Below are 24,845 nucleotides of genomic sequence, written 5' to 3' on the forward strand. Positions count from 1 at the left end.
GTAAAATTCTGCTTCACTCTTCAAAATGAAAGAATTGTGCTAAAAAAAACGGCTAAACTGAAAAAATTTATGAATACATAATAAAAGTCTTGATTGAGTGAAAACTGTGATAAATGTCTCGTGAACCCTGATTTTCATTGTGCATGCATTGCTCACCAAAAGTGTCTGTTTGTTACAAGACAGGGATTGCATCCAATTGTTTCTGTGCTTTTGTTAGGCTAGGGAGCCTGTTGGGGGGAGGGGGGGTGGAGCCCGTCGGACTCATTTGGTGCGGATTTTGGGGGAGTGTCATCTTACGTCTCCCCCAGGGAAAAGTCACATGACCCCATCAGGGAAGGGGGGAAGGCACTCGCAGACCCAGGTATTTGGAGCTCTCAATGTGAACCACATGCAGAGCAGGGAGGCAGGGCATTGACTGAAGGCTGTCCCACTGAGAATAGCGAGCGCACAGAGACTCACGCCTGACATTTCTGCCAGACGGCGCAGGGAGAGAATCTGAAAGGCAACCTCGTGTGTTTCTGTGTGTGTGCCGGGCTCTGAGGGAGGGAACGAGAGAGAGAGAGAGAGAGAGAGAGAGAGAAAGAGAGACACACACACAAATACACAGATCCTTCCAGGAAACCCCATATTGCTCTTTGGAAGGATTGAGGGGAAAAGGCCCCTTTTGAGCAGAAAGGCAGTGGGTTTCGGATATTCTCATAGCGCTAGAAAGGAGAGAAAAGAATGACAGACATGGCAAGCACTCTCCTGAGAAGAAACTCCAGCAAGCAAGGTCTGCAGAACCTGCTGAGGTGAGCATGAGAGTGCCGTTGGCATGCTTTTGTTGCGGGAGCCTTTTTTTGTTTGTTTTTCCTTGAGTTAAGTTTGGTGCTGTTAGTGAATTCATGTTGCCTCAAGCCCTTTGTTCCGAGCCAGTCTGTTACTAGGGAACCAGGCAGGTAAATCCTCTGTGTTGCACTGATATGAGAGATGTTTGTGAACCGGAGCTTAATCTCTGCATAAATAGCAGGATGTCGCTCAGTGATCTGCTGTCCGCAAGGAGCGAATGAATGGATTCAGTCAAATTCCTGCTCTTTCCAGATTTCTCTGCAAATGCTTAACACTCATTTAAGAGAGCTATTCCAGAGTTAACTGATAGCATGCTCCTGAAGAACGTGTTTACGGTGGGTTACGGATTTATCAAGATTCCTGGCTGTTCCTCAGAAGTGTCCTTCAAATTTTTTTGCTGGTATTTAAATTATGCATCTGCCTCTATTTTTAGATAAAATGAAAGAAAAAGTGAAAAACTCTTTTATTTGCTCTCTATAGAAGCTTCTGTTAGGCAGCCAAGTGAAATAAAAGGGAAGACATCAGACTCTGCGTAACGCATTTGCACGTGTTACCCAGTCTGCCCTCGGCCGAGCCCGACGTTGCCTGGGATTACCGTACGTCGGGCTCCACCTCAGGCGAGGTCTGAGACACCTCTGCCTGATCCCACTTATGCTTCCTGACAGCGGCTGATGGCTGTAGGGTAAACCTTTGGTACTGGGGTAAATTGTTAGTAGACGGTGTATTTTTCTTACCCTGTTCTCCTCTCAGCTGTTTGTTTGTCTCTCTGCTGAGTTTCTGCTGGGCAATGAGACACGGAGCCCCTTGGGCCCTTGATTGGATTAGCCCACCGTATGCTGCTGACTGAGGCACGGACAGCTCCCCCCCCCCCACAACAGTCTTCTTTAAACTCCCTGACGTTTCTGTTTGGACGTACTGTGTGATGTCTACTGCAGCAGGAGGATGGAAATGAAAGGGAGACAGAGTCCCTTCTTATCCTCAGCGATGTACGGCTCCCGTTGCTGCCGCGCTCAATGCGTATTGGCAAAAAATTAAATGTACGCACGATACATTTTCTCTCATCTGAAAGCTTGTCGGCGGGCAGTTTAAGTACTAAGGTGTTGCTGTATGAAACTTCCGACGAGAACCAATCGCTCTCAACACCCCAAACCGCCCTTGGATAGACATAGCAGTATATATCTTTTCAGAGAAATGGCTTCTCATTCACCTCCATCTTTTGTCCTTCCGTGCCCTGTGATAAAGAGTGAATCGGCAGGGCAAGTCCATTCACGGTAGGAAATAAGCTGTGCTCACCACATCTTATACACTATGATTGCGGTGGTGTGATGTAATGCCTTTAAAAAGCATACATGCATGCCAATGATGTCTATAAAAACAATTAGCCTGACGTGTAGTTCCCCAGCCCGTTGACACCGCAGTGGAGACTGCCACGTCGGCCTGGCGTTTATCTAGTGTCCTGTTTCAGTTGCATGTGTTTAGTGACCTCTCTGACCTGAGTTAAGCTCTGGTTTTAATCAGCGTTGTGTGGGGGGCGATGGACCCTCCATGCTGGACCACTTTTGTGAGGTGGCTGCTGGTGATGTCAGGAGTAAGGCATTCAGGTATGAGACAAGGGGGCTGGACTTCCTCCGGCTGTGTGTCGATGTGGCCCCATGTGTGTCAGGGCTTAATCTCGATCTGTCCCCGAAACCCTGTCCCCGGCTATAGCACTGCACAGCTTCACTCTGTGTCAGTATCTCTGCGATAAGGTCCACCGTGCTTGTCTGGCACGGTGAATGGAGATGGGCTGGGGTGTGACCCCCCATAGCATCCCATTGGCTATGCCCTCCAGAAGGCAAAGGTTGTGCTGTTTTGAAACAAGGTAAACATGCCGGAATTTTTCCGGCTGGCCATGTCCCATCAGCCTTTGGACCTAACATGCTGGGAGGAAGAGAAGATGAAATGTTTAGTCTTTGCCCTGGCTCGGTCAGTTAGACTTCTGTCATCAAAACCAAACTCCCAGAGGATCTCCTAACAATGGGATGAACTTTGTGGGGAATTTGTAAATTCTACAAATACTTTCTGAGAGCTCTGGGGGTTAAGGACTCCGCAGAATAGATTCGGGCGCCTTTAGGATATGGTTTGAACTCATTGGTCCTTGTACATACTGTCTTCTCAAGAACCCTTGTAGGGAATGCAGATATATTGCTGGGTATACACTGATTTAGTACCTCATTTTATTTTCCTTGCTTTGTATGAGGGGTCCCTGAAGAGGGCAGTAAATATTCTACCACCACGCTAAACAAATATATGCTGAGAAACTGTCCCACCACTGGACTGCAGCAGTTCATGTCCCTCTTTGTGGTCTGCAAATCTCCCAGAGGCATAAATTGACAAAAAGGAGAAATCGCTAACCGAGCCGGGTTATTTGGGCAAAGAGTGACCGAAACTGATTAATCACAATGACAGTCCAAAGTTGAAAGACCAGCTGCTCCTTTATAAGATTGTATCATCACATTGCAATGGGCACATTTTTTACTTTCATTTTTTATATATATTTTTTTTCATTTGTTTCCAACAGAGTATAAAGGAGGGTGTCAATTTAACAGCATATTCATTGACACATGGAGTATTTCTGTACTACATCATCGTGATGACATGAAGTATTTTTCAATGGCTTCTTTTATGACAGAAACTCACTTGAAAATGACAATGAGATCTACTGATGTCGCCCCCCCCCTCCCTGTATGTGTGACATGGATCTGAGTTGGCTTTGCACACGAGTGTTAGTGGGAAAGCACTTTGTAGCCTGAACCGCCGTCATAGAAGGCAGCATGTTTGTTATATAAACAGCGCAGATGTATGGCAGTGATCAGGCAAAATTTTGCATTGAAAGAACAGGATCAAATGTTTCACAACGGTCATCTGAATTAGCTTTATGGTTTGTCAGTGAGGAAAACAATGTTGCAAGTTTGGAAACAAAAAGCTGGATTGATTTTGTCACGACAATTGAACGTAACTGTAGATAGAAGATCCACGAGGTACCTGAGCTCTGGTGAATAGCAGATAAATAAACATCCGAACAAAACAAATGGATGAACACTAATCCTGGACACAATGTTTGACAATAGTGCCTTTGTTTTGGTGGCAGGGGGGAACAGGATGAGGTGTGCCACTTTGGGGGTTGCCATTCTTCTGAACTTCTGATCTCCTGAGAGGGAGGGGGACCCTGGACTCCGCTTTTAGCAGCCAGGTGTCAAACTTTACACGGACAGGTGGGTGAAGGTGCTGGGCTTGGCGCTGAGCTCCTTCCTGTCATTGCTGGGAATGAGAGCCAGTTGTGGTTCACACCGGCCGTCCACCTCACTGCCATGCTCTGCTCATGCGTTTGTTTGTTTCAAGATAAAACGCCAAAACTAACCATGGCCTCACAATGGTCTCTGATAGTGAACCAGGAAGTGGTACAAACAGATAAACCACAGAAATATCTTACTTTTAGCCTTATCTTAGTCTTTTAACCTAATAATTGCTGATTTTCTCCCTGTTCCAATGTGTGGAAAGCTTGTACAGCAGAGAGATATGCCAGACAAGGATTCCAGTGAGTGGAATGAGGGAATTTATTCGGCACTTTAATGGAATGACTGGGAAATAACCTGACCAAGATGTAAATACATGGTTCGCCCTCTGACCTATCCGAATAAACCCTGTGAGCCAGGCCATTCCTCCCAGTCTCTCTGCTGCACAGACAAATAAAACAAACGTAAACAATGACCCTCTAAATGTCTGTAGCCCACAAAAATTTGATGCAATTTTAATATTCGGCTATTGAGGTTAATCACTATTTCACCACAAAGCCAGACCTGAAGGCCTTCCTGGTCACCCGGTTCTGGCTTAATCTGACCCACTGCTGATCCGCTGCTGACCCAGATTTCGGTGTCGGTACCTCCGCTCCCTCCCCAAGCCTGCTAATCAGCCTCACCTGCGACACATGACACCATCCCATCTGGATCGGCAACAATTGTCTGTTTCACTGCGACTTTGTAACCCAGGAGAGCATGATGGGACTTGTTCCTTGGTGGGTAAACAGAGGCCTGAGCCGCCCGAAGCACTTCCTCAATCTCAGGCTGTTGCCTATGAAACTCCCCCCCCCACCCCCCCCAAAAGGACATTGTGCCTCTATGTCGTAACTTTTAAAGGACAAATGAGTTTCTAGTGTGAACCAGTTTCTGGTAAATCCCCCTGATAGCTGTGCTATTACAAACAACAGAAAAGTTTTTTTTTTGCAGTTCAGTCAGTAATTTAATTAAAAACGACTGTCTTGCTATAAGTACAGCCTGAGAAATACCTTTATGTGTTTCCAAAAAACCATTTGTTAGTAGGGTTAGCAATAGTCATGGAGGAGCCTAAGACCAGGCCCCAGGAGGATCCTGGGTGATCCCCGGAGCCCAGGACCAGGCCCCAGGAGGATCCTGGGTGATCCCGGGAGCCCAGGACCAGTCCCCAGGAGGGTCCTGGGTGATTTCCGGAGCCCAGAACCAGGCCACAGGAGGATCCTGGGTGATCCCCGGAGCCCAGGACCAGGCCACAGGAGGATCCTGGGTGATCCCCGGAGCCCAGGACCAGGCCACAGGAGGATCCTGGGTGATCCCCTCAGACCGTGCAGATCTGTGTGCTCTGTGGAGAACAGCCTCCCTGCTCCAGCTGCCTTCAGACTTCTTCACCTCTCCTCCCTTCTTTTTATCTCCCCCTCCTTCCTTTCACTCTCCGCTTCACGTACGCAGGGGTAGCCCGTGTCATCTGTTAGCGCCAGAAGAACTTAGGGCCCCCGAGGCTGCTCCTCAGGGGACAGCGGGGACCCGTGATCCTGCTCTGTATTTATGGATTTCTCCTGCCAAAACAGATGTTCTCAAAGTTCCTCATCCTGCTCAGTGAAGCAGACGGTGGTGTTAGTGGTCTGGGGGCCATTAGTGACCTGGGCTGCTTAGATTAATCCAAAAGCCAAATAAAATGAGAACTGTAACCAGATCCCTGACGACACAGAATGGGGCTATTGACTAGCTTCTTTGTTCCAGCCCACGAGGTACAGAGGTCCCACCCCCTCTTCGTTGCGGTGTTCCATAAGGTAAACAAAGAGAGATGCAGGCTAGCAGTGCCCTGACACAGGAGGATGCCTCCCTCCTCCACTGGGGGCAGTGTTGTAGGCAGAGTGTTCTCTCTTGTGCTCTTGAAAGGGCGTGGAGCCTCTTTTCAGTGACTTCCCTCTACCTATGTCTTCTCTTTGCATGTACTGCCCTCCCTCTGTTACATCACTGCATCAGGATGGAGACGGGGATCGCCCTCTATCCTGAGATCAGGGTGACTGTCAGCATGTGTTCTACTCTCCAAACTTGCGAGCCGATTGGTAGTCCAGCACTTTTGCAACCCCAGTCAGGCTTTCCATGCTGTGCGTACAACATCTGATTGGTAGTTTTCCTGTTGCATGGTTTAGTGACATTTCAACAAACGTTTACAGTGTCAACAGGGTGCTGATGTGTCTGGAAACATTTGAGGAATTGCAGGCTCTTTCCATTGTTTCGACATTTTCAAGTTTGTAAATTTGGCACGTGGTGTGGGGCGGTTGTCGTAATATTTTTTTTTGCAGTGTGACCCCCCCCCCCCCCCCGGGAATAAGGCAGGAGTGTGTGTTTACTGGCAGTGCAAACACTGAGACCTTTCTGCGTTTCAGGCCATTTTCTGGTGAGCTGGACATGGGTGAGCATGAGAGTTAGGCCCTTACATGCAAATTCCTCATGTCTACAGCCAACATGCTTGCTTCATCCTGAGAAGCCCATCGTTACATCTGTCTACCTCCTGGCTACTTGTTGAGGTCAGGGAGAACCTCGGGCCTATGGCCTAGTTCAGACAGCATAGGGTACTTGGCAGGGGAACACCCTGGAAAGGATGCCACACCCATCACTGACCTATGACTGGAGTATATAGAGATGCATAAATGGAAATATGGACATAGGCCAACATAATAGCAGGCCAACCAACATGTACATGAAATATGTACATAGTCCCAGGCAACATGTAGGAATGGACTTGGCTGTTAACCAACCCCTGTTACAAATCTATGTATTACTTATTGAACTACCTCTGCTTGCTGTTGCACTGCCTTATTATTTGCACATACTACTATAACTGCATATCTGCACTTTATGATATCTGTGCCCCTAACCCCACTGTTGGATTCCAACGTGTAATATTTTTTATGTAACCCTGTCTAACACCACTGCATTTGTGCCCCACTGTCATGTCACACAGCGTCGAAAAATAACATTTCCCTGCAAGCTGTGCTGTATACGTGACAAATAAAATTTGAATTTGAATAGGCAGTGGAAGTGTTATTTAAGGTGACAAAGAAAATTGTTGGTTCTCAGTCTAGGGGCCAAAGGGGGAATCCCTTACACTGTCTGGCATAGGATACCGTAGACTGCGAGTTCTACAGCAGCTACCAATGCCTCCCTTGTTTGTTCTGGAAAATGCTAGAACACCTGCATACTGTAATGTGAGAATGAGTTCTGGATTTTACATGTTAATCAGCCCGGTTGGACAAGCTGAGGCCAGATCTATCAATGCCTCCTGAGCTTAATGGGAAACAGACCTGAGAAAGAGACCTGAATGTGGGTATAATGTGACTGTATTTTCTCATCCTGGTTGCAGTCCATGCAGCAGGATTTTGGATTCTCTGTAAGAGTGAGTTTTAGGGTCCACATTAAATTGGCGCTGTTCACGTCAGAGATCTGACAGACGTGAAAGGTTTGAATCATGTGTGACTATTAAAAATGATTAAAAAGTATCTTGTAAAACAAGAAAAAAGGAAAAAGCACTGACATTTGTTCAGCAATCGCAAGAAAAACAGTGCATTGTTTATTTAGCAGTGTTTACGTAAGGCTTGGTAGTTTACAGAGCCAAAGGGAATCCTTTAATGTTTAGGCTTGCTGTTATGTTGCATTTTATTTAAATGCTGAGGTGATTATTTATAATCAAGGTTTTAAGGAGTGATAAATTGGTGCAGGTGTTTGCATAGGCAAAGGTAACCAGGGGCAAAGGTCACGGGCAAAGGTCACGGGGGGTGCTTCCGCAGAAAGTCTAACTGGCTTCTTCTGATTTCTCCGGTCAACTGACAGAGTGACAACCCAGCGGAGCATCGAGGACGCCGAGGAAATTGAACGGGAGCGGCGTCGCAGAGCCCGAGAGGCTTTTCGCCAGAACAGCGGCCAGGCGAGCCCAGGGGGAGCCTCTTCGGAAAACGGGCTCCTGGCCGAGGATAGCCCGTAAGTCCCCACTGAAGTTTGGCACGCCACGTCTGCTCAACAAGCGGATCGGCACCGAACCGTTGCCCCGCAGGCCGATCGCATGGAGCCAGACGGTGGCATGAACCCGATATCTTAATTACCTCGACATCCCTCCCCCTCCCATCCGTTTGTTCCCTCCCCTTAGTCATGCTCTGCTTGCAATGTTTCTCAGTTAGTCCATGAAAAGAGACAGAACAGCTGTCATCTCGCTCCCTTGATCCACTCGCTTGAGTTGTACATATTAGATAATGGACTCCACAGAGGTGCTGGCGACGCAAACAGACAGACGGAGAAATAAATGGAGACAGCAGGTCATCAGTATGTTTGGGGTTATGCTGGTTTTGGGGGTGGTTGTGGAGGTTGGGGTTATGAAGGTTCTAAGAACACCCAGCGTGCTGGATTCTCCACTGAAAGCAGACTCCTTCATGGTCAGAGATGATGTCACCACCTTTCTCGGGTAACTGAAGATTTGTAGTTGTGGAAAGTTAACCCACACTCACACACACACATTTCTCTTCTTACAAAATCTTTCTAAAGATGTGCTTGCCCTCTGTAGAAATGTGGAACGATTGATTCATAATGACTTATATTGATGAATGCCTGCTTCTTCTCAGCTGATTGATCTTTCCTTAAACTTGCCATGGACTGCTCCCATGAATTACCCACCGAGCAGATGATTGTATCCACAAACAGCTCCCATAGCTCACAGTAATCTGCCTTTATGTCTGCTTAATACAAATACGCTTCATGTTACTTGTCTGCATTTGTAGTTCTGTATGCTTAATGACTGGAACTCGCCTGAGAGTTGAAACAGCAACAGCAAGCCTACTTGCTGAATGGCTCTGCGCCTGAATAGCCAATGGTGGAATCTCCCCATCCACGGCATTCTTCTGATGAAACTGCTGTATACAGAGGAGGGATTTAGTGGCGCGAGGATGTTTACGATGGAAACTAAACAAGTCGGGGAGCGATGAAATACTCCTCCTCATCTCCCCATTCATGTTATTCCCTCCCTTCGCTCTTCAAATTCTTCATCTCTCTCTCTCTCTCTCTCTCTCTCTCCCTCTCTGGAGCCTGTGAAGCTGCCTTTTCATTACGCTTTCTTGTAAGTATGTTTACCACAGCCCTGCTCAGCAGGCTTCAGTCTATCCAGGGTCTCTGCACTTGAGACTCCAAATCAGTGACTGTGTGTAAATATAACCTCAAGCACGGAGCCCCAGCTCCCCAAAACCAAAAGCTTTTTTTTATGAACACTGTATAACTCTGAAGGAGTTTAAACTAATAGCGTAATTATAAGATAAGTATCTAATATATATATATAAGACCTAAGGAAAGCCATCTTACGTCCACCTGTATTTTTTACACTATATGGCCAAAAGTATGTAGACACCAGCTTGTCCAACATCTCATTCTGTAACCAAGGGTATTAATATGAAGTTGGTCCACTTTTTGTTACAATAATAGCTTCTATTCTTCTGGGAAGGCTTTGTATTAGATGTTGGCACATTGGTATTAGGATTTGCTGCCATTCAGGTTGGGTATTCATGTTGGGATATCCGATTCCTCTCTGTGAGGTTGTGTGGCCGACCACTTTGCAGATGAACTCGCACCCAGACGTTTTGACCGTCACAATCACTTCACATGCAGTTGACCAGGGCGGATCTAGCAGGGCACAAGTGTGGTGAGCTGACATGTAGGAAAGATGGCATCCTATGATGGTACAAAGTGGAAACAACCACTCATGTACAACCACTCATTCTGTTGCAAGTGTTTGATGCAGGAGATTGCGTGACTATGTGCTTAATTACACACCTGTGTCAGCAGTGGGCGTGGCTTATTTAGACAATTCCTCTTATTTATAGAGGTGTCCATATATATGGAACAGCAATAACATTAAAACCACTGACAGGTGAAGTGAATAACACTGATCATCTCATTACAATGGCACCTTTCAAGGGCGCCATTAATTATTAGGTAATTGAACAGTCAGTTCTTGAAGTTGATGTGCTGCAAGCAGGAAATATGGGCAAGTTTAAGGATCTGAGCGACTTGCAAGAAACCCTGTCCTTGTGAGATGTTCCTATTATGCAGTGGTGAGTACCTACCAAAAGTGACCCAAGGAAGACCAACTGGTGAACCAGCGCTGGGGTCAGGGGTGCCTAAGGCCCACTGATACTTGTGAGGAACATGTCTAGTCTGATTTCACAGGAGAGCTACTGTAGCACAGATTGCTGAAAAAGTTAATGTTGGCTATGATAGGAAGGTGCTAGAACAGACAGTGCATGGCAGCTTGCTGTGTATGGGGCTGCGGTCCATTCTGAGCCCTGTTTAGTGCTGAAAGTGCCTACAATGGGCATGTGAGGGTCAGAATTGGAGCATGGTGCAATGGAAGAAGATGGTCAGGTCTGATGAGTCACGTTTTCTGTTACATCATGTGGACGGCAGGGTGCATGTGTCTTATTTACCTGAGAAAGATTGTTTCACACCAAGTACACCAACGGTATCCCCGAATGGAAGCGGCCTCTTTCAGCAGGATAATGTGCAAATATTGTTCAGGGTGGTTTGAGGAACATGAAAAAGAGGTCAAGATGTTGAATTGCCCCCTCGCCTCCCCCTCAAATTACCCAGATCTCAATCTGATCGAGCATCCGTGGGATGTGCTGGACAAATAAATGCAGCACATGGAGACCCCACCTCACAATTTACAGGATTTAAAGGATCTGCTGCTAATGCTTTGGTGCCAGATACCACAGGACACCTTCAGAGATCTTGTGGAGCCTCAAGGGGTCGGAGGTGCTCTGGCAGCACGAGGGGGACCTACATGATATTACTTGTACTTCGGTGATTACGTGTGTGTCTCTTTTCTAACATGCATTCCCCCTTTTACGGTTTTGTATCTGTCCTATGATTCATTCTGTGTTGTCTTTTGACCTTTGTGATGCAAAGGGTGACGAATGAGCTCATATCTCCCTTTGCGAAACCCCGAAATGTCAAGCATGACACCTGTAATTTAATTGGCGAGGAATGCGAGTATAACACCAGGTGTTACCAGTTCAACCGAATGTTCAAGACTTGATGTAAGCTGCCATCTGGTAACGTTCGTCTCCTTGAATAGTAAGAATGTTTAATCATACTTGGGAGCAAAGGCTGCATTCCATTCGGACAGCTCCCAGGAAGATGAAACAGACTTTCATTATAGGGGCTTTTAACGAACGTGACATGGCGGAACGGTGTGCAGCACATCATTAAGTATCTCCGGCTTCACACTTTCTTTTAATTAATGAAATGTTTGATGTGGGCTCACTATTTAAAACAAATGTAGATATATGGGGGCGAACTAAGTCAGGGTTATAGTATAAATTATCATAGCATCATAAAAGTTCAGTGTATCTGATTTTTAGTCATTTAGAAGTGCTTTAGCCATTACCCAGGAAGTATTTCGAATCAAATTTGAGCATTTAAGTTGTTCAGTCTGGAAATTTTTAATGGCAATAAATACAGGCATAGAATATCACGGAAAAGCAGAGTAGTTTCTACAGTTGCATGGAAGACGATTTACCTGCAACTGCAGCCCAAGAATTTCACGGTGTTCCTCTGAACGCATGGGGTAATAAAATCTTGCAACTTGAAACTTATATGATGTAAATCGATAAGTTGGTTGAGGTGTATCTGTGCCTCTCTCTCCACCACCAGCTATTGTCGCCTTACTAACTAACAGCTTGGTGCTGGCAAGGCTGAAAGAATGGTTTGGTTCATGCTGAGAAGGTTGTGTTTGTGCCGTGAGTAGAAAAAAAGATTAAGCTAATGAACTTGTATAAAATCGTCGGCGACCATGCTCTCCCACAGAGAACAGGTGTGTCTCTGTCCGCCAGGCCGGTCTCCATGGAGACTGCTGTCCCCGTATCCCTTGCAGATGATATCACACAGAGCCTGCGGCCCTGTACCCACGCGCTACCCTTTTTTCCGTTTTAATAGCCAGCCAGTGGCCCAGAGCGACTGCTTGGCCTTTTGTTCCTTACTTGTACATTTGCCAAACCACCGTTAACACCCTGTGTTAATCACAGCTTCACAATCTCCATTTGAACAATTTACTGGTTGCTTGTGCGTCGCTAGTCAATTACCCCCCCCCCAAAAAAAAAAATATATAATCCAAAATGTTCCCATTGCTTCCGGTTGAGTATGATCTCACCCCATGTAGCCTGCAGTGAGACTGGGGAAGCAGAATCCTCCCGACATGGAGAACAGTGTAGCATCTGTTTCCTCTACTCTCTGTCCAATTCCCCCAGTGGTCACAGCTAATGGACGAACTTGCAGCCAGGTACATATCAGTGGGACCTCGTCCTGAAGTTCTCCTTCCCCAGGAGGACAGTTTTCGCTGCTCTTTTTCTGCTATAAGTGTACGAACCAGGCAGTAGAATTTATTGCATCCACTGGCCAGTTCTCTGTAGTTACTAATCCCCACTCTCTGCTCTTCTGAGAATTCTCATATAGGAGATCTAATATTTAATTCTTTTTTCCCATTTTAATGTATAGTCCTAACGTGCCATGAACACTTGTTGCCAATTTTCTTTCTATTTAATTTTGAGTGTTCAGAGGACATTCATGTATAAATGTTCTGGCTCTTTGTCTGTCTTTGAGGGTGAAATTGTAGTTCATGTGAATGCATGTATAACTCCTTGGAAAAATGTCCTTTGGCCGTGCCTTTCTAAAGGCAGACTGCTCCTTCTCTGCCCTCTAGGTGTGACAGGGAGCTGAAACCTGCCAGTCAGTTGGTGTTAGAGGAGGACGAGGGTTTCAGTGACTGGACCCAGAAGCTGGTTCAGCGCCGGCAACAGTGCCTGGACGAGTTGGAGCAGGCCAGGAATAACAGCGAGCACGGGCAGAGCAGAAAGGCCGTCCCTGCCAACACGCAGCAGTCCTCTGCGCTGCCAGCCTCCCGGTGGCGGCAGCAGGAGGAGGAAGAGGAGCTGAGGAAGAGCGAGAACAGGAGGAGGAAGAAGGAGCAGGAGGAAGCGGTAAAGAGACAGGAGGAGGTGCAGAGGCAGCAGGAGCGAGAGCCGGAGGCAGCCAGAGCGAGGGAGGAAGAAGAGAGGAGTCTCATGAGGAAAAGAGAAGAGGAACAAAGTAGAATTATGGAAGAAAAGGTGATTGCAATGAAGGTTCATAACTCATTCATATAATCTTATTCTAACTGATTGCTGTAGTATCTTTTTTTCACTTAAAATATGGACTTCATGATTTCAGCCGAAAGAGAAGAGGAAAGAGGTGAAGGTTTCCTTCACATCCAAAGTCTTCCTGCAGCAGGAAGTGAAACATGTGAACGGTAATGGAGATGCAGCTGGCGTGGAAGTGGCATCACTTGCTAAAACAAAGCGAGTCCCAAGGTACCCTGCCCAGTGGCATCAATCAGCAGCTTTCTCAAGTGTAATCAAAGTGACACGTTAAACACAGCAGGTTATCTGTGACACATTAAATACGGGCTTGAAAATAAACAGGAAATTCCCCACTTACAAGAAATACATAGGCTCCAGACTAGCTTTGGTTACATTTTTCAACTGAAAATTGCTGTAAGTAGCTTTAAACTGTGTATTGCGTGCATTTTTCTGGCAGAAGACTATCAGAAGAAGGTCGCATTTGTACTCTAGATGTAGTAGGGAATAAATTGAAGAATACATTTCACAACTTCCTGCTGTACAACATCCTTCCTGGCTTGGCGAGGGTTTCTTGCACTGGTAAACACACAGTTACACAGTCAACTGATAGCTCTTCACTGTCAGACATGGCTGAGCGTAGAAGATCCTCCTCATCTTCAATGGGCAGATTCAGGTAAACAATGACAGGCTTTCACATAAAAAATGGCTCCCAGTTTGACCTCTTGTACAGCTCAGTTGTACAAGCAGAGAGCTCAGTAAATTTTACTAATGTTAATAACACTGACCTTGAATTTCTCATGACTTCGGTTACATGCAAATAATGTAATTATTCTAATTATACATTTTGCAAATGAGCCAGCTTACAGCATGACCATACAACTTACTGAACAAATTATACTTTTTTTCCACATTGCATTGAAATGTAAGAATTATGGAGTACTGCATCCATATTTATACCCCTTAAGTATACCATATTTGCTCCAGAGACCAGCTAACCCGGCTTTCTCAATTGTATGTTGCTTTGGATATAAATGTCTGTTAAATAAGTAAATGCAAATGCATGTGGAGTTCACCACCGCTTTCACTGGGGTGGGGTTATGGCTCAGCATTTTGACGACTCTGGATATTCTGGGAGCATGTTTCAGCAGAGATAGAGGGGGTGCTGAACTAAAAATTCTAATCCACATGCCTTTGTGAGATAAAATTGCCCCCCATTTAACCATAGCAACATCCTTCATGCCGACATTTTGACAGATCGCTTAGAAACAAAGTTGACATGAAGATACTAATAAGCAAGCGTGGGCTTTAAGCTCCCAATGGGCCAGATTCAGCTTCCCCTCCTTCTCTCCATCAGGAGCCAGAGTCAGGCGCAGGAGGCCGACGAGGAGGCCGAGGTCTTCCTGGAGACGGAGCAGAAGCTGGAGAAGATTCGCCGGAGTCACCAGGAGAAGGAAAGCCAGGAGCTGGAGCTGCTGAGGCAGCGACAGATGGAGGCAGAGGTGGAGCTGGAGGAGTTGAAGAGGAGGAGGGAGGAACGCCGGCGCCTCCGTGAGGAGGAGGAGCGCCGGAAGGAAGAAGAGGAGCACCAGCGACAGCTGAAAGAAGAGGTATGATTATTGTGGAAGATAAACATTGTTAGAGGCAGGGGAGACTGACCAGCACAGCACTGTGCAAAAGTCTTAGACAGTCAAAGAAAATGATAAATAAATGATCTTCAAAAGTAGGGGTGGGCGATATAGAAAAAGTATCATATAACGATTTTTTTCAGACAGGATAACGATCCTTGATCATATCAAGATTTTTTGTCATGTTCATTTTTAAGACTATTTTGCAATTTACTTAACGGTACAACCAAACTAGCTCCCCTAGTTTAAAAAATTATAGCCTTATAAGGTAATAAAACGTAAACTAAGAACATACTCGGCATGCTGCTGTTTTCGTTTGAGGTAGTGAAAATGTTTGCCACTAGACATGCAAACCATATCTAGGCAAATTTAGCAAATAACTGTTGTTTGCGTTGTGTCGGTTTTGGAAAATTCAAACAAGTTCCATATTACCGTGTCAAATTCTATTTAAGAAATAACTCCCCCATGTCGTCCCCTGCTGCTAATGCTGCCAAAATAGTGAATGTGTCACAGGTTGTGAATTGAATGATGGGACGAGGGAGCGAAAGGGAGAGAGGGGAAGAAATCCAAGGCACTACCTACTGTTTGCTATTACCGATTTATTGGTGTGTCGAAACAGATTTGGCTGACAGAAGAACTTTAGATGCGTGTATGAGCCGTAGAACTGTAACTGATAGAATGTGCACTGTAGCGCAATACTAACTGTAGCACGATCTCTCTGTAAAGGCAGATCGTGGAGACATTTTAACCGTTCATGAGCTAATCACACACGCCCTATGTCCAAGTGCATCAGCTTAACCATTTCAAAACTTCCTCTAAAATCACCCCAGTATTTGCAGTGACCTTTCAATACACCAATGTATTTTTTTATCACTATCCCACCTTTTTTGGTTAATCAATACCCCATTGAGTTATTAACTAATCAAGTTTATTTATTAATTGAGCTGGTGATGAAATTTAATGAATACATGGAATGGCTGAGGTGCCCCTGAGGAGAGATTTTGGAACCAAACGTAAATTATGAGAAAATATACACTATCTATCCAGATAAATGGCCTTAAACATTTTCTTTGACTGACGAAGACTTTTGCACAGTACTGTACATGACAAACAGACAGTAAAATCTACATTTGGGCAGTAAGAGCATGACTGTCCATTTGTACCGAAGTATTAGTAATAGATATTAAGGCTTTTATCTTGGGAGCTGGGAGGGAGCAAAAACATGGACTGGCTGGCAGGGAGCTGGGAGGGAGCAAAAACATGGACAGTCTGGCAGGGAGCTGGGAGGGAGCAAAAACATGGACAGTCTGGCAGGGAGCTGGGAGGGAGCAAAAACATGGACAGTCTGGCAGGGAGCTGGAAGGGAGCAAAAACATGGACAGTCTGGCAGGGAGCTGGGAGGGAGCAAAAACATGGACTGGCTGGCAGGGAGCTGGGAGGGAGCAAAAACATGGACAGTCTGGCAGGGAGCTGGGAGGGAGCAAAAACATGGACTGGCTGGCAGGGAGCTGGGAGGGAGCAAAAACATGGACTGGCTGGCAGGGAGCTGGGAGGGAGCAAAAACATGGACTATCTGGCAGGGAGCTGGGAAGGAGCAAAACTGTGGAGCAGCTGTGGGCCCCTGAGAACTGGACTGGGGAACACTGGCCTAGTGTCCACATTCCACATGGACAGCATGCACATGAACACACAGACGTGACCTCATGTGTAAAAACACCCTCTAACAGGAGGAGAAGCGACGAATGAAGGAGGATATAGAGAAGAGAAGGATGGAGGCAGCAGAGAGAAGGATGAAGACCCTCAGCATCTCCAGCACCGAAGGGGATGAACCTTTCTGCCCACTGAGTCCAAAGAGCTCCACGATGAAGGTGAGCCTCCTGCCTCTCATCCAGATGCTATTGTCATATTTCATATTAATTCCAGTCTCCTTTTTTGTTTAATCATCAAATCCCTGTATTACTGTACTCCATCAACATGGTCAATTTTTTTTCCCAGAAAATTTTGCACCCCGGCTTTAATTGGCACTGGTTAGCCAGCCAAGTGTGTGACAGTCCTTGTTTTGTTCGACGTGAACTTTGAAATCAGTCTTGTGGCATTTTCATGATGGTCCTTCTGCTCTGTTCTCCGAAAAAAACTAACACATGCATGTAGGAGACATCAGCCAAATGCCAAGCTGATTTATGTCAAATCTCGCATGGTTCAGTTTTATCATTTTTTTTGGATTGTGCAACCAAGAAAAAGTAATACAAGAACTAGTTCCTCTAGTTTTTTTTGGCTGCCTTTTAATTTTCCCAGTGTACCCACCTTCTCTGTGCAAAACGTAAAATCCCTGGGCCGTCATCCAGCTCGCAAATCTTATTAGACTCAGCTTCATTCATGTCCTCTGTTCCTATGATCTGAAAGTTCCTTGTACGGCGGTGGGAGGCTTTTTCCTGTCTTTTGCTTTGGGTTGTGACGCATCTGTTGTTTCTCCTGTTAACTAAAAAAAAAAAAGTGCATGAAGAAATGTTAAAGAGTCGTCCTTCCTGTGTTGACAGCAGGAGGTGTGGTGGCCAGAGCCGGGCTTGCGCTGTTGTGCGATTCTCTTAATTCTCTTAGGGTCACGGAGGATGGTCTCTGGCACCATATCACTTAAAACATTATATAGTGCCAAGCAGAGGGCTAATTTAAAAATACAGTCCAAACAAATACTTACCCTGGGTTTTTTTCCCTTTTCCCAGAGAGCACCCTAGTGACCCATCCCCAAACATCACTTAATGGGGTTAAAGATTCACCTCTTTTTTCTGACTTCTTGTATATCGTATTCTTTTAATCTTTGTATTCATTGTTTTCTTTATTATATTCCGTAGTTTTGTAGCATAGCTTTACTTAAGCATGGACAACAGTCTGTTATCCAGATATGACTTCACTATTTATTTCTTGTCTGCTGAATAAACATTTTTTAGTATTTTTTGGTAAAATTAACACATGCATGCACATACACACAAATATATAAATATGTAAACAATTACAACCAGCACAAATGCATTTGCAAACGGCTATACCTTAATAGTAATGTATAATAGTTATTTTAATTGACAATAATATTTAATACAATTATATAATTACAATAATATAAGCATTATAAAATCTGAATTGTGCCCGGTCTGCTTTTCCGCTTAAGTAAAGTGCACTGTGGATTGTTCTATGTAGTTGAGTTTCGGGCTGCTTTCTTGTTGCTGGCGACTTCCTCCCTCTGCTTATCTGTGATTTCAGAATGAGAGTGAAGAGAGGGTGACAGGAGAACATGTTTGCTCGGTGAGTTGGCAGAATTTTGTTCGGCAGAATTTTTTTGGCAAAAAACAGGACGGCCGGCAATGTTCGTGCAAAGCGGCGGCAGGACCGGCCGCGTCCTGAATAGCTGCACCTCTTCTCCTGCCATGGAACCATCGAGCCTGTGTCCCTCAATACAGTCTAATTTTTCATTAAGGGAAAATGACCGGTAGGGGTTTAATCGCTGCTAAGCCAGGGAACCATGAGGAAGGAGAGCATTTTATTTTTTATGTTATTTTTTTAATCCTGGGTTCATACTTTTTTGATGCAATAAATGAATGTTTTGTGTTTAGCATACTTTTTCAGAGATGTGACCAGGAAAGGGTTAGACGTGGCCCTGTAACCACATCCTCCTTTCGGCTCTTCCAGTCCTCAATCTTCCCTTAATGATATATAGGCAGTGTCATGTAAATTATCTCCAGTGTTCTACAGGGTGGAAACACAGTAGCTGAGCATGGATAAGGATTTTGCATCCCTGTAGGCATGAATTTCGGAATTGGCTAAATTGTTAGCATAGCAGCGATTCTCTGCTTCTCTATTTTTCCACCGCCGTGTTTGATATTATGCTAAACTCACTTAGCGTAACGTCGTTCTGAATTTCAGATTTCGGGGAGGACAGAGTCCCTGAATCGCTCCTTGAAGAAAAGGTATGTTCTTTTTCGGGATTATTCAATTCCTCTCCCTACACCCATTTTACGGACCATTTTCAGTATCTCCTGAATTCCCGGAGATCTCTGGTGTTCAGCTAGGAGGGATGACTCTCCCCTGACCGCATCTGGCTGGATGAGCAGACCATAGACTCAGAAAAGGGTTCTACGTTGTTATTGCTGCGTCTCTTTTGTCCGAGGTGATTTATGAGTTAGGTAACTGTAAGCAGATGTCCCAGTATTCTTTGGTGGCTGGTGAGCGATACTGTCTCTGAGGTCTGTAAGCAATTGGTCAGCCGTCTTACAGTGGAAGGAGGTTCAAACTTAGCAATGACAATATGAAACTAGAACCCAAAGGCTAAATTAGTACAAGAAAAGCCATAAAAACTATCCAGTCTGTCATAAATCAGTCGTATGCCAGATCAGTGAGTGATGACATCATCAGAGGTACCAGTAACTCACTGTCTATAGAAGTTAGGAATGTGAAAATAGATGCAGTTTAGAGTCTGGCTTCTCCACCAGTTAAGACTTGATGGGACAATAACAGACTCCCTGATCCTCTGTTCCACAGAAGGCATGATATCATCTTATTAGTTTACACACCTTTCAATCCACATTTGTCATTGTCTTTGTAGTGAGACACAAAGAAAATGACTTGTGGCCGACATTCATCATATTGTAACAATGTTTTTTTTTTGTTCCCAAATCCTGTTTAATGGAGCAGCAGTATCATTTATGACTCATGACCGTATTAACTGCCAAAAGTGCTCAAGGTTTTTGTGTATTTTTTGAAAATATGAATTGGCTGAGATACTTTTAAGAGTCGTTTTTCCGGCTCTGATTCCGGTCTGGTGTTTGTTGGTATGATGGAGTCGACCTCAAATACTCAGTGTTTTAATGGGTGTGTTAGCTTTCATTATTGCTTCTTTAATTTTCAGAGCTATAAATTAATGCCATTCAGTGGGATCAGATACACATTTTGAGGCCTATAGTCAATGTTCCCAGAAGCCCCTGCTTCTCAGGTTAAATGCAGAGGACACATTTCGTTGTGCTGTGGTGTGTCAACAATGATCACTGATTACCAAATTCTAGATTCTTAATTCCAGTGGATGTTGATGTTGACAGAGGAAGTTTAAATGCACCTTAAGGACACGTCAAAAAAGCACATGGATATAGGCTGGGAAATTGTGCAGGTGGACAGACAGCCTTGACTCCACCTACTTGTAAATCGCGAGGCTCATTTATACGATGGCCACAGTAATTGTTATGAAACTAAAAGTAATTGCATTTTCTAGGTTAATGTTCCATTAAAATGAACCTCCTTCAAAAACGTGTATCTAAAGCATTGCAAATCAATTATTTTTTAATCATAAAAAATCCATCCATCCATCTTCCTTAACCTGGTCAAGGTCACGGGTGTAGGTGGGGGGCTGGAGCCTCCCCCAGGCAGCACTGGACACAAGGCTGAGCTACACCCTGGATGGAATGATAATAAAATATATTTATAACAAATTGACACGAACCCTTTAAAACCCTCTTTGAAATTTGCCATTGTGAATTTACACAATAAAAAATAAAGCAATAAGATTTACAGCATCCAGAGTTTCTTTAACCATTTAAACTTTTTATAGCCACAGAATTTAAACGTTTCCTGACTGACTCTAACACATGTATGGCTGATGCAATTTTATTTCTATGAGCCAAATGACCTTATGGAAAAAAATCTTCCAGGAAACGTAGACCTCTATGGTGAAATAAACGTTGTAGATAAGATAGAAAATGAACTCTCACGTCGACACCCCAGTGGGCTGGGTGCACACACACATCTCAAACAGCACTATTTTCAGCCAGACTTTTCTACTTCTGCCCCAATTTGCCAGAAGCTCCCCAGAAGCTCCTCCAAAATGATCTTAGATGGTTTGTGTCTCCTGAGAAATCAGGGAACAGCTGCCATGCTGTCATATCCAGAAGATAATGGTTTCTCATTTTCTTCTGCATACCAAAATCTGTCCGTTTTTATAATTTGTCTTTTTTCGTTTTGTCAAACACTTTTAAGCTCTGGTCATATTTGGCGTATATCTGCTTTAGTCTTAGTAACTCAAACATATTCGGAACAGTTTTCTAACTTACAGCTTTTCACGATTCACTTTTTTAATCTGCACTTTCTTTCTGGATTAATAAAGTATCTTTCTGCCCATCTGTCTGTTCATCTGTCTCTGTTAAATTTCAGTTTCACATTTGTCTGAAGCAGACATAGTATCGACCTTCAGGGAACTGATATTGAATCTGCATTGTCCTAGTGGAGAGTTACAAAAACATAAAGTGTTCGTGTCCTGGGGGTGAAAAATCCCCAGGGGATTCTCAAGGAGAGGATTCCGTAGTGGCCCCCCCACTAGGTCTGGGGGCTAGGGGCAGTTGTTTCTGTTTGGGGGCTTGTGATTGGTTCACATGTTTTTTTGGTGTTGGCTTTGTTTTGAAAACAGTAACAGCGTCAAGAAGACCCAACCCCCAGTGCTCATCACCAAAATTGATGACAGACTGGAGCAGTACAGTCACGCCATTGAGGTAAACCTCCAGCTCCGTCTTTTTTCTACCGTCCTTCCTCTGGCCTTGAATGCCACAGCGGTGGTTCTATTGATAAGACGAATCCTCTTTCTGTGTTCCGAATCCGTTGGGACACGTCCCCTTTTGTCCTGTTCTTGAGAACCGTACTCTGCCAGATGAGAAAGCAAACAGCCGTCCCCCTGTCATGGTCCCACAGTGTGTTTCTGTGAGGTAAAGTTAGACTTCCGTCACGCCTTTCTGTGTATGTGATGAACTATTCCGCCCCCAGGGCAGGCTGTGTCATTTTCCTGCCCTCAGGCCGGGCGTGATGCGGCCCACACAACGCCCTTGTTAGTGAATTACAAACACACGTCGTGATTCAGGGAGGTTAGGTCACTGAACTGACTGCGAGGTCACGCAGAACACGTTTGCCGACATTTCCTGAAAATCCCCATTCCTTATCCTCAAAGGACGCGAATAAACACTGTTCCATTATCTCTGCCAGATTGTTTTTTTTTTTCTATTTTGCCCCCCATGAACTGAATTAGTTCTAGAAAGGAAACGATGTCAAATGAATATTCTCCTGTTTTGATCTGATTTATTGATGCTCTAAACCCAACGCAAAAGTGCACGTTAAAAAAAGGGCTCCATAAGAAAGTACAAGAATTTGTGTAATCTTTGGTTCTAGGTTATAATGGGATCAATCACCTGTGTAACTCATGCTATGCCTTACAGACCTCCTCCAAGGACTCCAAGGCATCCAAACAGGCTCTCATGGACATCCCAAGCCCCCCGGAGCCCATAGCCTGCAAGAAAAGCCTTTTCGAAGCCGGGGAGGCCTGGAACCAGAACCCCAACAAATGCGCACCTTTGAAGGCAAGAGTGGATCGTGTTCTTCCAACCCCAATACGTTCCTGCAGTCTCGTAGGCCTTTCTGTAGGGTATGCCAGTTCCATTCACTGCCATCTGAAGCTGCCTTTTTGAAACACAGAGGAATGCTTTCCAAATTATACAGCTCGATTAGGTCAAAATGTGACGTTCTCAGGTGTCCCAGCTTGGTAAACAGAGGAAATCCGACCACCGTAAAAGACAGAAATGTAATTGTGGCTCTCCTTACATGGACTAATGTCCAGCATTGATTAGGAAGGCGCTGCATTCCATCCTATCCATGTGGGAAGCATATCCAAGTATCTGCTTGTTTTTCTCTTTTTTTTTAATTCTGGGGGTAGGAATGCTGGTATGCCAAGTTATCTGGACTGTGACCCCCCCCCCCCAGTGCTATTTATACCCTTCCATTCCTACCCCCTCCACCCCAATGGATTTAATTGCCTAATTAATTCCAGCATGCACAAGGTTGCCTGAGGTAAGCAGAATGGCATGAGAACAGCTCATGGGGGAGAGGAGAATAATCCATGGGCGAGTTCTGGCTGAAACATCTGAGCAGCTCATGCCTATATTTATTCATTTACTGATCCCCACAAACATGTTTTGGTTTTTTTTTTGACTTATGGAAAGTTTACCAAGATTTTTGCTATTCTGTTGCTCCCCTTCAGGCTGAACATCAGGCCTCCACAACAGACCTTTCGGCACTGTACAAAACTTACGCAACTGAAGGAAATGTTTAAAGCTATTTATCTGAGCAGTAAGCATTAGGAACAGCAAGATTCACATCACTGACAAGTTCACAATGCGATTGCCCCAGTTAAAAAATTGTGCTCCGGATACAATTGTGCAATTGGATACAATGAACTTGGGATGCACTTTCTCTAACAGCTTTGCATCAGCAAATTATTCGTTATGAATTATTAATAGAGTAATTTTTTTTTGTTTATTTATGATTTGCTGTCTACTTAAGAAGAACCAAAGAAATAAGATCAAACCATCTGCACCATATTCAATTGCATAGCATCATATTCTTTTGCATTGTATCATGTTGAATCACATTGTGTAAGAGGGTTAGGGTTCGAATTATGTTGCAGTTGCTTTGTATGTACTAGATTGTTGACAATGCATTGAGAGGTACATCGCTTTGGCCTCACTGATAGAGATGCTCATCCCTAGTAAGTGCATTTTCAGCATATTGAGACAACACAAAGATAACATTGCACACAAGTTCCACACGCACGGAGCCTTGGCAGCTGGTCCCAGAGGCGTGAGGCAGCAGTGCTAACCACCTCTGAATTTGTTTTAGAAAGTCAATGAGGCATTGATTAGCGAAAGTGTGCAAGTGGTCGAGTCAAGAACTACACGGGAGTATTACTATTAGTATTAGATGGCTGCTACAAATATTAGGGTGACTTAAGGAGAGGTTTTTAAGTAGATAGGCTGACCCACTTTCACTGACATAATATCATAGTTTTTCACCAACATAAAGGTAATTTTAACGTCATTTTCTTTGGCTGCCTAAGACTTTTGCACAGTACCGAATGTGATTTTTATATATTAGTATATTGCATTTTATATATGTAAGGTTTGATATGTAGCTGCACAAACACTGTGTCTGACTGTGTGTGGCCGCCTCTACTTTGTAAGTCCCTACGGTAAATCTGACGCAATATCAGTCTTGAGATAATTCGATCCCGTTGGGGGTCAGGTTTTCCTTTTGTTTGTTTTTCACATTCCTTGGGCAAAGTGCTCTGATTGGCAGCAAAAAAACAAAGGAAGGTGCTAAGAATTAAGGGCGCAAGCAGAAGGACCCCAGTCATGCTGCTGACAAATGGCTGTAGGGGTGAGATGGCTTGACGTGAACAGAGAACTAAAACGTTTTGTCCATCTTGATCTATCTTGTCATCTGTCAGGATGCTGAGGGCCTGAAGGTGGGAGTGGCCGACCTGATCACCCAATGGGTGAAGGGTAGCGTGGATGGCAGCAATAAGACCTCCCCTTCCAAGTCAAGCGTAAGTCACTGCAGGCTACAAAAGGCTCACAAGGCCACTGACATTCTACACACTGTCGACTCTACGCACGACTCTGTCTAAGCAATACAAAGTCAACACAGACATAGCTCCTTAAGAGTTCTCAGTTCATTTTTGTTACATGAACATGATTAAAACGTAAAAGAAATAGAAAAAATGTATAGCATTTATATGTTTGATTACATGTTTATCACACAAACCAACCTTTACATTTGCATGTATAAATGAAATACAGATTACACAGGTGTGTAGGCCTGAAGGAAATCTGATGGACACTAAGAAGATGGAATTGGAAGCCTTCAATGTTGTTAGATAATAAGGTTTCTTCATCTCGGATGTGTTGAGCGTATCCCTTATGTTCTCCCTGTTCTGCATCTTCTCCTTCCTCAGTCTGCTTATTTCAGCTGTCGTCATATCTGCTACTCTCCTTAACCTCTTCCTCCTAAGGTAATGGTAACCCGCTGTCCTTCTCCCCCTCCTTACGTTTCTGATGTGCAGAGCTCTT

At 44.6% G+C, this 24,845-nt stretch overlaps 1 protein-coding gene across 2 annotated transcripts in view; it reads left to right on the plus strand.

The window, feature by feature from the left end:
* Positions 1–366: 366 nt before the first annotated feature.
* Positions 367–24,845, plus strand: part of lsp1a (lymphocyte specific protein 1 a) — a 34,903-nt gene continuing 10,424 nt past the window's right edge. Inside the window, exons 1-11 of one of the 2 annotated variants that reach the window (XM_048972197.1) lie at positions 367–791; positions 7,977–8,123; positions 12,883–13,288; positions 13,389–13,528; positions 14,652–14,904; positions 16,650–16,790; positions 18,178–18,219; positions 18,838–18,881; positions 21,365–21,446; positions 22,161–22,301; positions 24,224–24,322. In XM_048972197.1, coding sequence (XP_048828154.1) covers positions 724–791; positions 7,977–8,123; positions 12,883–13,288; positions 13,389–13,528; positions 14,652–14,904; positions 16,650–16,790; positions 18,178–18,219; positions 18,838–18,881; positions 21,365–21,446; positions 22,161–22,301; positions 24,224–24,322 — 1,563 coding nt within the window. In that variant the 5' untranslated portion in view covers positions 367–723. The remainder of the gene's footprint in view (positions 792–7,976; positions 8,124–12,882; positions 13,289–13,388; positions 13,529–14,651; positions 14,905–16,649; positions 16,791–18,177; positions 18,220–18,837; positions 18,882–21,364; positions 21,447–22,160; positions 22,302–24,223; positions 24,323–24,845) is intronic. The other variant, XM_048972198.1, reaches the window with a different exon arrangement.

The sequence above is a fragment of the Brienomyrus brachyistius genome, chromosome 13 (assembly GCF_023856365.1).
Source record: "Brienomyrus brachyistius isolate T26 chromosome 13, BBRACH_0.4, whole genome shotgun sequence".
NCBI classification, from domain to species: Eukaryota; Metazoa; Chordata; class Actinopteri; order Osteoglossiformes; family Mormyridae; genus Brienomyrus; species Brienomyrus brachyistius.